The sequence below is a fragment of the Moschus berezovskii genome, chromosome 26, assembly GCF_049115385.1.
Source record: "Moschus berezovskii isolate FMDL1 chromosome 26, NW_MosBer_1.0, whole genome shotgun sequence".
Taxonomy (NCBI): domain Eukaryota; kingdom Metazoa; phylum Chordata; class Mammalia; order Artiodactyla; family Moschidae; genus Moschus; species Moschus berezovskii.
In genome coordinates, this window is record NC_142485.1 from 42643051 (window position 1) to 42657350 (window position 14300).

Sequence of the window (14300 nt, forward strand, 5' to 3'; positions counted from 1 at the left end):
TTCATCAGTGAGAGTGTTTCCTGGTGTTTGGAAACTTCTCTCTTTTTAAAGCCTCCCTTCCCAGGACAGAGCTCCGTCCTTACCTCTTTTGTCTCTCTTTTTATCTTTTATGTTTTTTTCCTACCTCCTTTCGAAGACAATGGGCTGCTTTTCTGGGTGCCTGATGTCCTCTGCCAGCATTCAGTAGTTGTTTTGTGGACTTTACTCCGCATTCAAATGTTCTTTTGATGAATTTGTGGGGGAGAGAGTGGTCTTGCCATCCTATTCCTCCGCCATCTTGTTCCTCCCTCTCTGATTTATTTCTCTTTTAAAACATTTATAGGAGTATAGTTGTTTTACAATGTTAGTTTCTTCTGTACAGCAAAGTGCAACAGCTACATGTGTACATAAATCCCTCTATTTTGGATTTCCCTCCCATGCAGGTCACCACAGAGCACTGAGCAGGGTTCCCTGTGCTGTGCAGGAGGTTCTCATCAGTCATCTGTTTTATACACGACATCAGTACTGTGCTGATTTAACTCCACTCCTTTTCTCTGAGAAGAGTTTAGGGAGCATCCTCTTGGCACAAGAGTGAGAGAATTCTCTGCACATGTTCATTCTACTTGTCAAAATAATTTCCTTCTCAAAAGAAGATGCTATGCCCCGCTCTTAGAGCTTCCCCCTGCATCTGCTAGTTCTCAAAAAACCCCATGTTGTACTGAGCAAACACAGATGTAGCTCTCTCAGAATCTCCCACAAGGACTCCAAGGGTCTGATGGAGTCAACACCATCTCCTGTCTAATAGGTGAGGGATCTCTATGCACAGACCCTGAACAGAAATTCAGAGACAGAGTTACAGAGGAGAAAGAAAGAGTGGCTTTACTTTCTTGTCAGGCAAAAAGGCCAGCACCTCAATAACTGTGACCCCCCCTCCCTGGGGAATAAGGGGAGGTTATATTGTCAGGACTTGGGATTAGGGGTAGGTGGTAAGGATCAAGGCAGTAATAGTATTGCATTTTTCTTTCTACTGCAAAGTTTCAACACTGTCACAACACTGGATTTGGTGGACTCCAAGGGCATGGTTGCTGATAAGATGAGGGTGTGTGCAGGGTCTGAGATGGTTCTAATCTCCCTGTGGAAGAAAGTGAAGAGGAACTAAAGAGTCTCTTGATGAAAGTGAAAGAGGAGAGTGAAAAATCTGACTTAAAACTGAACATTCAAAAAACTAAGATCATGGCATCCGGTCCCATCACTTCATGGCAAATAATGGAGAAACAATGGAAACTGTGACAGACTTTATTTTCTTGGGCTCCAAAATCACTGCAGATGATGACTGCAGCCATGAAATGAATTGAGCTTGCTCCTTGGAAGAAAAGCTATGATGATCCTAGACAGCATATTAAAAGCAGATACATTACTTTGCCAACAAAAGTCCCTCTAGTCAAAGCTATGGTTTTTCCAGTAGTCATGTATGGATGTGAGATTTGGACTATAAAGAAAGCTGAGTGCCGAAAAACTGATGCTTTCAAACTGTGGTGTTGGAGAAGACTCTTGAGAGTCCCTTGGACTGCAAGGAGATCATACCAGTTATTCTCAAAGGAAATCAGTCCTGAATATTCATTGGAAGGACTGATGCTGAAGCTGAAACTCCAATACTTTAGCCACCTGATGTGTAGAACTGACTCACTGGAAAAGACTCTGATGCTGGGAAAGATTGAAGGTAGGAGGAGAAGGAGACGACAGAGGATGAGATGGTTGGATGGCATCACCAACTAGATGGACATGAGTTTGAGCAACCTCTAGGAGTTGGTGATGAACAGGGAAGCCTGGAGTGCTGCAGTCCATGGGGTCGCAAAGTGTCGCACTGAACTGAACTGAATCTCCATGAACTTCTCTGGTCCCTATAATCTTGCCTCAAGAGGTGGTTTCATGGCTGTTCCTCCTTTGATTAGCAACTGTTTCAGTCTGCCCTTTGGAACTCAGGGACACCATGGAAGCTGAAGAAATGGGGGACAAAGGGCCTTTATGTCTGGGAGCCCCATAGGCCCCACTCAATCTCAGTTAAAGGAGTCCCATGGGTATGATCTGACCTGGGCCTTGCAGTTAACACAGGTTTCCTGAGAACTAAACTGCTCCTGTACACGTGACTCTGCTTGAGTCTATGTGCTGGTGCTAAGTCACTTCAGTCGTGTCTGATTCTTTTCAACACTCTGTATTGTAGCCCTCCAGGCTCCTCTATCCATGGGATTCTCCAGGCAAGAATACTGGAGTGGGTTGCAATGTCCTCCTACAGGGGCTCTTTCCAGCCCAGGGATTGAACCCGTGTCTCTTATGTCTCCTTCTTTGACAAGTGGGTTCTTTACCAACTAGTGCCACCTCGGAAACAGAGTCAAAAAGGAACATGTGAAATGTGCAAAACACCCCAGACAAGACCCTGAGAAACCAGAGAAGGAAGTGAACTCAAAGAGATAGCAGCAGCGAAGATGCAAAGCCACGTGTTCTTAGGAAGTGGGGAAAATTCATGTGCTGAACTCAGATTTTGCCCTTCCCACTGATGTTTGTGGAGGGGAGGAAACACTTTTCCCCTACTTTTCTAGATTATTTTCTGAGATCACCCCACTGTAAAAACGTGAGAGGTGAGCAGGGAAGCACGGGTGTGGTTGTCATACAGACTGAGTTTGTTCTTTTCTTCTCCACTGATAAGTTTCTAGAGATTTAGCCACCTTTCTCTTCCTGCAGCAGAGAAAAGACACCCTTACTTACCAAGGGAGAGTTCCTTCATAGATGTAAATGTCTCCTATAAATGATTAACCTCTACTCTGTTTCCAAAGATACCCCCATGTCTGCAGTTCCTTAAGGATAACCAACTCGCAATAATCTTCACACCAAAGAGGCATATTTTGGGGCAGCAAATTCTTCTCCCTTTCATTTGTATATATGTAGGTTCATCTTTCTTTAAATTAAAAAAGAAGCCATCATGAGGATCACAGTGTCAGCAGTGTTCTTCTGTGGGCTTATCTCTTATCTTCCATCCATCAAAGCTAGCTGTGGTGACTTAAAATCCAGTCTGTGGGCCACCCTGGCAGTCCAGGGGTTAACAGTCAGTGCTTCCACTGCAAGGGGCACAGGGTTCATCTCTGGTCAGGGAACTGTGATGCAGCACGCTGCACAGCATAACCAAAAAAAAAAAAAACTTTTAAAAATTAAATAAAACAAAATCTAATTTGTAAATTTACAGATCCAGCTTTCACATGATTAGGTGATCATCAAGAAAATAAAAGAAACAACACTCATATAAATCTGAAATTGTGCTAGCATGGCTGTCATCTTTCTGAATCACAGATCTTAACAAGTTGTAGTGCCACCCATCTCTGGACCACTCAGGACTGGCCAGGCAAACTGGAGTGAGGTGCCGGCATCCTGATCCATAGCTGCTGCATCAGAACATTGAGGAGAAAGGACAGTTTGGGGCTGGGTCCCTGAGGAGAGGCACAGGTTTGCAGAGGTGTTGAGACTGGAGACTGGATTTCTCTACACTTGCATCTGGCTTCATGCAGGATAAGAATCTGTCCTTCCAAAGGGTGTTTATATTAATGTTCCTTAAGGTGTTTATTACAAACTAAAGTTTTAAAATGAATACAGGCTAAAGGCTAGAGACTTTCTATGAGCTGGAATGGGGGTCATAGGCCCTCCAAGTTAGCCCAAAGCCTGTAAACCTTCTCTTGGCTCCCAGACAGAGTGTCTGCACAGCCTGGAGCCACTGGAGCTCGACTACTGTCATCTGAGGGCTCCCTGATGGTCATTTCAGAGGATCAGTCCCCAGGCCCATGAGAAACACACACCTACGCTGTGAAACTGACAAGAAGCTCTTAAAAAGATTTATATGCATCTCCAAGGGACAGAGGAAAAATGTACAGTGACAAGTTTTCTAAAATCAACGCTGTAAGAAAAGGGAGGTCAAGAGCAGAGTCTGAACAAAGCCTGGGCAGTCTCACAGTCATAACTGTCAATCACTCCAAGAAGTCCAGGGTGACTTCTGCCGGCACTGAGTACATCAAGGCCAACCAGTATATGATGCTTGTAGCCTTTTCCTCCTTGTTGCCTTGTGGTCCAAGGATGGTTGTTGCACCTCTGACACCAGGTCCACATGCAGATGAGAAATGGGGGCAGGGGATAGCTTCTTAATACTGTATTTAAAATTTTTTCTTTTTTTATTGACTTTGCAAGACTCAAATACAGATTCCCATGATATTATTGTTTGCTGTGTACTTTTGAAATTAGATTTTATCCTACATACGTGCTAAGTTGCTTTATAGAAAAAGCTAGAGAGTTCCAGAAAAACATCTACTCCTGCTTTATTGCGGAGAAGGCAATGTCAACCCACTCCAGTACGCTTACCTGGAAAATCCCATGGACGGAAGAGCCTGGTAGGCTGCAGTCCATGGGGTCACTAAGAGTCAGGCACGACTGAGTGACTTCACTTTCACTTTCATGCATTGGAGAAGGAAATGGCAACCCACTCCAGCGTTCTTGCCTTGAGAATCCCAGGGACGGGGGAGCCTGGTGGGCTGCTGTCTATGGGGTTGCAGAGTTGGACACGACTGAAGCAACTTAGCAGCAGCAGCTGCCTGCTTTATTGACGACGCCAAAGCCTTTGACTATGTGGATCACAACAAACTGTGGAAAATTCTTAAAGAGATGGGAATACCAGACCACCTTACCTGCCTCCTGAGAAATCTGTATGCAGGTCAAGAAGCAACAGTTAGAACCACACATGGAACAATGAACTGGTTCCATGTTGGGAAAGGAGTACATCAAAGCTGAATATTGTCACCCTGCTTATTTAACTTATATGCAGAGTACATCATGCAAAATGTTGGACTGAGTGAAGCAGAAGCTGGAATCAAGATTGCCGGGAGAAATATCAATAACCTCAGATATGCAGATGACACCATCCTCATGGCAGAAATTGAAGAGGAACCAAAGAGTCTGTTGATGAAAGTGAAAGAGGAGAGTGAAAAAGCTGGCTTAAAACTCAACATTCAAAAAACTAAGATCATGGCATCTGGTCCCATCACTTCATGGCAAAGAGATGGAGAAACAATGGCAACAGTGACAAACTTTATTTTGGGGGGCTTCAAAATCACTGCAGATGGTGACTGCAGCCATGCAATTAAAAGAGTTTTGCTCCTTGGAAGAAAAGTTATGAACAACCTAGATAGCATATTAACAAGCAGAGACATTACTTTGCCTACAAAGGTCCGTCTAGTCAGAGTTATGGTTTTTCCAGTGGTCATGTATGGATGTGAGAGTAAACAAAGCTGAGTGCTGAAGAATTGATGCTTTTGAACTGTGTTATTGGTGAAGACTCTTGAGAGTCCCTTGGACAACAAGAAGATCAAACCAGTCAATCCTAAAGGAAACTGGTCCTGAATATTCATTGGTAGGACTGATGCTGAAACTGAAGCTTCAATACTTTGGCCACCTGATGCAAAGAGCTAACTCCTTGGAAAAGACCCTGATTCTGGGAAAGATCGAAGGCAGGAGGAAAAGGGGATGACAGAGGATGAGATGGTTGGATGGCATCACCAACTCAGTGGACATGAGTTTGAACAAGCTCTGGGAGTTGGTGATGGACAAGGAAGCCTGGCATGCTGCAGTCCATGGGGTCACAAAGAGTTGGACATGACTGAGCGACTGAACCAATACTGAAGTCACTTCAGTCCTGTCTGACTCTTTGTGACTCTATGGACTGGGGTCTGCCAGGCTACTCTGTCTATGGGATTCTCCAGGCAAGAATAGTGGAGTGGGTTGTCATGTCCTCCTCAGATTTTATCTTATGTAACTTTAAACCTCCATTGTTCAAACAATTTTTTTTTCTCTTGATATTTTTCAAATAGGGTTACTAAGGCTATGTCTACATAGCTCCAAGAGCTACCATTTAGTTCACTCCAAAGAGAGTACTGAAAGAAAGAAAGAGAGAGAGAGAGGAAAGAAGGAAAGAAGAACATGATACCACAAAAAGTCTGTGTAGGGACCTCAAGAACCAGCTTATGGTTGCTGGGGGGAAGGGATAGTTAAGAAGGAGGGGGTGGACAGGTACACATTGTTATATCTGAAAATAGACAACCAACAAGGACCTACTATAGCGCAGGGAATTCTGTTCAATGTTATGTGCCAGTCTGGATGAGAGGGAAGTTTGGCGGAGAATGGATGCATGCATATGTGTGTCTGAGTCCCTTTGCTGTCCACCTGAAACTTTCACAACATTGTTTGTTAATCAGCTATACCCCAATACAAAATAAAAAATTAAAAAAAATTCTGTATAGGAATAATCTAGACCAGAGATCATAAAACTGCTGAGTTTCATTAGGAAAATATGAGTATTTTTAAGTTGTCGATATTTAGCATTAGAATTTACATAATTGGTAAAAGACCCCTTTTCCTGTTGTAATGTCAGAATCAGGGTGTTTTGCGGTACCAGCATGGGGCTGCTGTCCCCTGAAGTGTCAGAGTGATGGCCCTTCTAGGGTGCGAAGGCATCGACTTCAAAAGTCTCCTTTAGAGGCCCGCCAGCTTTGAACTTGTGTCTCCCTGGCCTGTGGGCATCAGAATCTGAGTTCTCCTCCAGGTTAAACACCTAGTTTTTGAGCAAATGTTTTATTTACTTGACACCTGACTCTAAATTTCAGTATCCACATTTAGAAAAAGAATTTTAAGCAATATATTTTTAATGTAGGCAATTAATTGATATAATTGAAAGACATAAAAATAAATTAAGTAAAAAAGAATGAGAAAATGAATATAATGTGTTCAGATTTCTTGTAGAGTATCTTAGCTGACAGGGATGAAACTTAATTAGATAGTTTGTCATTTTATAAAATTTATAAGCTGGCCAAATGACACAACTCTGATGTGTGTGTCACATCGAAATTCCTAGGTTCCACTTGAGATTTATAAGTTAAGCTTATGATTAATAACTCATAAGAAGATGCATAAATCATGCAGATAATTCTTGTCATTCTCAATGATGTCTGTGTGTACCCCTTATTACTAAGCCTTCTCATTTATTTATGACCATATAAAGGTCAAAAATGTTACTAGTACATGTAGCTGTCTTGAAGTTAAATGACTTATACAGAACTTGAGAAGTGAAAGATGAATTGTGTTAAATAAAATTGAATTCGGGTACCCTACTTCTAAGTCAAAAACTGGAAGATGGCTGGATAGGATGAAGATATTTATCAACTGATTAGATATCAGTCAGAAAATATAATAGGTATTAGAAAGATGACTACATGGTTCCGCCTGCTGCCACATCAGTGCCTATAATTTAAACCTTGATGCAAATACCACTTAAGACTGACAGACGTGAATAATGATTATTTTCTCAGATCCAAACAAAGGATTCTCCTGAAAAAGAGAAATTCTGAGTGTTGTCTTCTTCTTGTAGTATAGGTATGAGCTTATTGGTACTGACATTGTTTTTCATGGTATTTGCAAAATGTTGCCGTATTAAGACTTTTGTTGTCATGGCTGTTTAGTCACTAAGTTTTGGCCAGCTCTGCATCCCTATAGACTGTAGCCTGCCAGGCTCCTCTGACTGTGGGATTTTCCAGGCAAGAATACTGGAGGGAGTTGCCATTTCCTTCTCCAGGGCATCTTCCTGGACCAAGAATTGAACCTGTGTTTCCTGCATTGGCAGGCGGATTCTTTACAACTGAGTCACCTGGGATGCCCATCAAGATTCTTAGTGACTTTCTTTTCCTTTTCTTTTTTGAGACTTGACATTTGGAGAAGTTGAATACTTGTCTTCTTTCCTTCCTCTTCTCCTCCATCTTTCTTTCTCTCTCTTTCTTCATGTTTCTTACATTATAAAGCATAATTGTTAAATGCCAAAAAGCTGAAAGATAATTTTAAGTGCTTTAGCCATAAGTGGTAAAAACATCTTTTTTCCTTTCGCTGTATGTGCTAAACACCTTTAAAAATAAAAAACACACCATAATAGGGTGTGTTAAATCTGTCTATTCATGGATACGATCACAAAACCATTGCTGTTTTAGTGAATTGAATCTGTGAGAAAATAAGTTATAGTTTGTGGCTACCAGTTTTTCCCCTTTAGGAGGAAAAGCAATTAAACTGCCTTTATGTGCAGTGACTCACTGGAAAAGACTCTGATGCTGGGAAAGGTTGGGGGCGGGAGGAGAAGGGGACGACCGAGAATGAGATGGCTGGATGGCATCACCGACTCTGTGGACATGAGTTTGAGTGAACTCCGGGAGCTGGTGATGGACAGGGAGGCCTGGCGTGCTGTGATTCATGGGGTCGCGGAGAGTCGGACACGACTGAGCGACTGAACTGAACTGAACTGAACTGAATGTGCAGTGAACAACTGAAGAATTAATTCACACTGACTATATGGGCACACTCACCGCGATTCCTTGTAGATACGACTGTGATTTAAACATGAAATTGATGTGCCTTTTAAGCTGCTGCTCTTTCTTCTGTTAGCATGTTCTTCTAAGCTGTTGGGGAGCAAGGACAGTGAGCGTCCTCTGTCCTTTTTCCACCGTCCACATGTCTGAACCAAGCTCTCAACATGAGGCTTTTTATAAAGAAGGCTATTTCACCTAAAAATGCGTAAAGCAGTGGGCAATACACTACTGAATCAATCCTCATCTTCTGCAGGGTATCCTTTTTTAAGATGGAAAAGTGGTTCATGGACTAAACTCTTAGAGACCAGGGTCGAAATCTTAAAAGGTGCCCCGTTTCCTCCCTGAAGTTCATGTAGATCTGCTTTTCCTTTTATGGCTTTGCTGAAAGTAAAGTAGCAATCTCAGCCACTTTCTCCCTTAGGGGAGCTGTTCCTCTGGACCAAAGACTCACCTGGACAGGTATGTCAGTGGCTGTGCGAGGCCAGCAATTTCTTTGGGTCAGAACAAACATTTCTTTACAATGTAAAAGCTGTTGTGTAAAACAACCACTGGGCCCTCAGTGCTTGGTTGGTGGAAGCACAAGACAGTTGTAGTTGCCACTGTGAGCAAGCAATTTGGTGACCTGTCCTCTGGGGGAGCCTTTGGGCAGCCTGAAAGGTATGGGGTTGACTGCAGCCTTCACAGTGATGTAGGTGGACAGCACCAGTAGGTTTGGCGACCAAGGAATTCACATGAGCAATAAAGAATATTTAGGTGGCCAATCTGCCTTAAAAATGAGAGCTAGGAATGTGCCTTCATTTCAGAGGGCAGTGATGTGTCATCCTAGTCATGACAACAGACCCATTGGGACTCTGGTGATCCTGTGTGCGTGTGCACTTGAGAAATTCCATGGACTGCAGCATGACTCTAGTCACTTCTGGACCAGGTCAATCTTTTCACTGAGACGAAGCTGAGGACGTGAAAGGGGTTTCAAGGTCATATACAGTGTGGACCTTGATGCTAACTGCAGTCTCTCCTCCTTGTAACAAGGCTCTTTCTTAGTAGTTCACACCAATTCCTAGTATTAGAACTGGCTTCTCCCTCCTGAGTCTACCTCTATCAGAGAAGAGGCTTGAGTGCTATATCTTGAGCAATGAAACATATTTTATCATAGAAACCAGACATTTCTTATAGTTAAGATTTAACCTTACGCAGTTAATGCATACCAACCATGTTCACTGCATTTGTCATCATTGTTAATTCTTGTAGATCAGATAGGCATAGTTGTTCTCCTTTCATAAATGAAGGAAGGAGCCTCCCAGAATGAAAGTGGTTTGGTCCACATCCAGGGTCCATCAGATGGGAGACACAGGTCTAACTCAGTCCCAGGGCTCCCTTGCAACACATTCCAAGGTCTCTGCCATTTTGCAGAACTACCTCAAGACTCTTATCTGTACTTCAGAAACCTGTTTCTCTGTTGGTTGATAATTCTCTTTCTATTTCAACTTTTAAGTGATATATCATACCACAAATCTTTTAGAAATACTGAATAACACCTCACATAAAGTCTTTGTGAGTTGTCAAATATAGAAGTGTCTGAAAAATATATGAAATGTATGAAGGACTCAATGGCCTTCAATTGAAACAGAACTTGTCTGAAATGGTGATTTTTACCTCTCTTTTATGCTAGAAGTCACTTTCTTATCAAAGTCCAGTGAAGTGGTCTTTCTTTTTCTCTCTTAGTTGATTTTTTTTTTCTCAAGTTAAAACATTTCATGTTATAAAAATGAGTTATGGCAGTTAATGATTTCACCATGAGTGATGAGTGTAGATCAACAAAGTCGTGCTTAGATAAGGATTCTGATCCCTGGTTGAGCTGTTCTCCACCCCCAAGCCCAGAGGTCCAGGCACATGGCGGTATCACAGGTGTTCAGAGGTACATGGATATGGACAATGCAGGTAACACACAGTCTCCTGCACCTGTACTAAACTGCATGCAATGGGAATCCTTCCAAAATGTATTTTTAGCATACTAGCAAATCATTTTTATTACTTCTTTGTATTTACTTAAAAAGAGTCCTGTCAATCAATATTTATGACCATGAGTCAAACTTTGGGACATTTAAAAATAATAGAGAAAGTGTGTGTGACTTGTGACCTATCAATTAAGAATTTGGAAATATTGTTAGTGATATTCGAATAGTGAAGGACTCCATTAAATATGAGATTTAGAAAAAGACTTGAAAATAGTGTTGCTAATATGCATAGTTAGTGAAATATTCACAACTAAAAACAGAATTATTTGGGATTGCAAAATCTTAAGAAAACACTGAAATGAGCTGTGGGTTTTGTATTTTTTTTTTTCCACCTGGAAGATACGATTTGTGAGATGAAGATTGGGTCCTAGTTTTTAAAACCATGTCTGTGTCCACTTGAGAAGCGTGTCCTAATTTCCCTTCTGTGGCCTGGCCCAATTCTTTGCAAGGTTCTCCCTCGTGAGGGCTGTTGACTGTGAACAGGATGGGCACGCTGGGATGATGACCCCCAGGATCCTCTCCTTGACCCCTGCCTCGTCTCAGAGACCCGACTTCCTATGTCCTTGGGCCCCTGCTGCTCCCTCTGCTGAAAGGTCTTCCTTTCTCAGTTATTACTTGGCTGTATCTTCTCCTCACTCAGATCTCAAGTTTACGGCTACTTGTTCAAGGAAGCAGGTTTTGATCACCCTCACTTAAACCTCCATCCTGGCTTCCCCCACAACCTTTATTTTAGTCCTTGTGTGTTTCTTTAACAACAGTTTATACAACTTAGTTATTTTATGTAATTACCAACATGTTGATTTATTTGTGTCTGTTTCCCTAAATAGAATGTAAGCTTTGTGAAAGCAGGATCCACTTCTGACTAGTTTCCATTTATAACATAGCAGACACTCAATACAGGGCTTCCCTGGTGATGCAGTGGCAAAGAGTCTGCCTGCCAATGCAGCGGACACAGGAGACACATCATCAATCCCTGGGTCGGGAAGAAGGAAATAGCAACCTACTCCAGTATTCTTGCCTGGAAAATTCCTTGAACAGAGGAGTGTGGTGAGCTGCAGTCCATGGGGTTGCAAAGGAGTCAGACTCAACTTAGCTACTAAACAAGAAGACACTCAATACATTATTTTTATTTTACTCAGTCTATGAGTAGGTAATAAAAACTATAGTCCTGCCTACCTGGGCTGGTATTCTCTCTCTCTCTCTTCTAATGCCCTTTAATCACCATACAGGAAAGCTGTGTTGATACCATTAAAAAAAAGAAAGAAAAAAAATATCTTTCTTCTAATCAAGGGTAACCCAGAGTTTTTGGACTTATTATCATGGGACTACTAAAGGCAACGTAAACTTCCATTTTCAATCCCTTTCACAGATGTTAGATGATTTCATACATAGGCTAATTTCGTACATCCCTAAACAGAACTTGAAATGTCTTTCTTAAATTATGCCACAAACCACATAATGTGTAGGGAAATGCATCGTGGGACTTGTTATTAGCATGTGTGATGAACATGTGGAAAGTGTGTGTGAATCTGTGTTAAATGCTGTTTTACACGACAGTTCATCTGGAATCTCTGTTACCTGTTACCTCCTTTATAATGTACCATGATAACTGGTTCTTATATCAATACCCCCAGAGCCCCACTAGAGCATAAACAGAATCTCCTGGGAAGGATGGAGTGATGGTAAACAAGGTTTTATTTGATTTTTGTCCCATGAAAACTGGAAATCCATTTTTGATAGTTTTTACTTTTTAAGTTTATTATTAGCAGCCCTATATGATGTATTTATTAGAGGACTCATTTCACCAACAGAGCTCACTGTATTTTGAGTAAAACAAGAATGAGAACAAGCTGCTGACCCCAGTGGAAAAGCGTACAATAAAGAAGGAAACTGGCTGATAGCTGGAACACACCATGGGGGTCTCTGTTCGTTTTCTGAGCACTTGTCTGTAAGGTAATGTGAGACTCAAACAGCAGTATCTCGAGGAGGGAAACCATGCGTTCGACAGAGCACAGAAGATGTGGTGATGGAGCACAGTAAACAAACACGGCAAACTACACATTATAGAAAGGTTGTGCTGGGGCGTTCCCTGGTGGCCCAGAGGTTATGGCTCTGTGCTTTCACTGCTAGAGCCCAGGGGTTCACTCCCTGATTGGGGGACGGAGACCCACAGGCCACATGGTATAGTTAAAACAGGGGAAGCTTAAATAAACAAATAAAAGATTGTACTGGTAGTAATGGCTAGGAATGACACTGCACTATTTTTTAAGGAAAAAAAACTAAGAAAATGGAATGAATTTATTTTATTTTATTTGCACTGAACACTAATTGAACTAAACAAAACAATAACGTGTTTTCTAGTTAGAAGCACTTGGGTAGGAGAGCTGGGATAATTTTCTTTTAAATTAAAAGAAAATTGTTAGCTCTGTGTTCACCTGACATTCTTTACAAGCACTTTTTGTTTGTCTGCACTTCTTGTTTTGATTAAATTCCTCTCATATGTTTTCTTCCCAAGGTATGCCTTGTCAAATTTATTTTTAGTATGTACCATATAACTTCTAAAGTGCACATATACCTTCAATAAATGCAAATTCTTATGATTATACTACTAATAATAAGTACTGTTTTATATCGTTGTTGTTGTTCAGTTGCTGTCATGTCTAACTCCTTGTGACTGTGGACTGCAGCGAACCAGGTTTCCCTGTCCTTTACTATCTCCCAGAGTTGGCTCAAACTCCTGTCCATTGAGTCGGTGATGCCATCCAACTATCTCATCCTTTATCATCCTCTTCTCCTCCTGCCCTCAACCTGTCCCAGCATCAGGGTCTTTTCCAATGAGTCGGCTCTTCACATGAGGTGGTCAAAGTATAGAAGGACTTCAGTATCAGTGTCAGTCCTTCCAATGAATATTCAGGGTTGATTGCCTTTAGGATGGACTGGTTTGATCTCCTTGCAGTCCAAGGGGCTCTCAAGTGTCTTCTCCAGCACCACAATTTGAAAATATCAATTCTTTGCTGCTCAGCCTTCTTTATGGTCCAGCTTTCATATCCATACATGACTACTGGAAAAACCATAGTTTTGACTAGATGGACCTTTGTTGGCATCACGCCTTTGCTTTTTAATATGCTGTTTTGGGGTTTGTCTTAGCTTCCTTACCTTCCTTCCCAGGAGCAAGCATCTTTTAATTTCTTGGCTGAATTCACCATCAGCAGTGATTTTGGAGACTAAGAATATAAAATCTGTCACTGCTTCCACTTTTCCCCCTTCTATTTACCATGAAGTGATGTGATTGGATGATAATGGGTATCTTAGTAAAGATTTCATAAAATTTACATCTAAAAAGTTCATGCTAAGAAGCTGTATGTCATCCTATTCCTCCTCTAAATTCCAGACTAATTGCACTTCTTATTTATGTGCTTGTTTCTGTCTGTTTCAGCCTATGAATTACAGAACTGCCCTGACCCACCACCTTTCCAGAATGGGTATATGATCAACTCTGACTACAGTGTGGGACAATCAATATCTTTTGAGTGCTATCCTGGGTACATTTTAATTGGCCACCCAGTGCTCACCTGTCAGCATGGGATCAACAGAAACTGGAACTACCCTTTTCCAAGATGTGACGGTGGGTTAATGACTTTTCTTAAACAGTTTCATTTTCCACATGTATAATGGTGCATGAAATATTAAATGAATGCATTCAGGAATTCACTAATTTGTTCAACCAATTTTTATTGGGAATCTATTATATTAAACTCATTCTACTTAATATTTCAGGAATGCATCATATGTCAGTCAGTTTTAAAAAAATGGAAAGTCCTTGCCTTCAAGGAGATTATAAGGTTAGCAAAATAATAAACACGAATATTTA

At 41.5% G+C, this 14300-nt stretch overlaps 1 protein-coding gene across 1 annotated transcript in view; it reads left to right on the forward strand.

Moving 5' to 3' along the window:
- CSMD1 (CUB and Sushi multiple domains 1) overlaps window positions 1–14300 on the forward strand; it is a 1848896-nt gene that overhangs the window by 1664394 nt on the left and 170202 nt on the right. The window contains exon 43 of the mRNA XM_088832674.1: window positions 13866–14054. Within this exon, the coding sequence (XP_088688800.1) occupies window positions 13866–14054 (189 nt within the window). The remainder of the gene's footprint in view (window positions 1–13865; window positions 14055–14300) is intronic.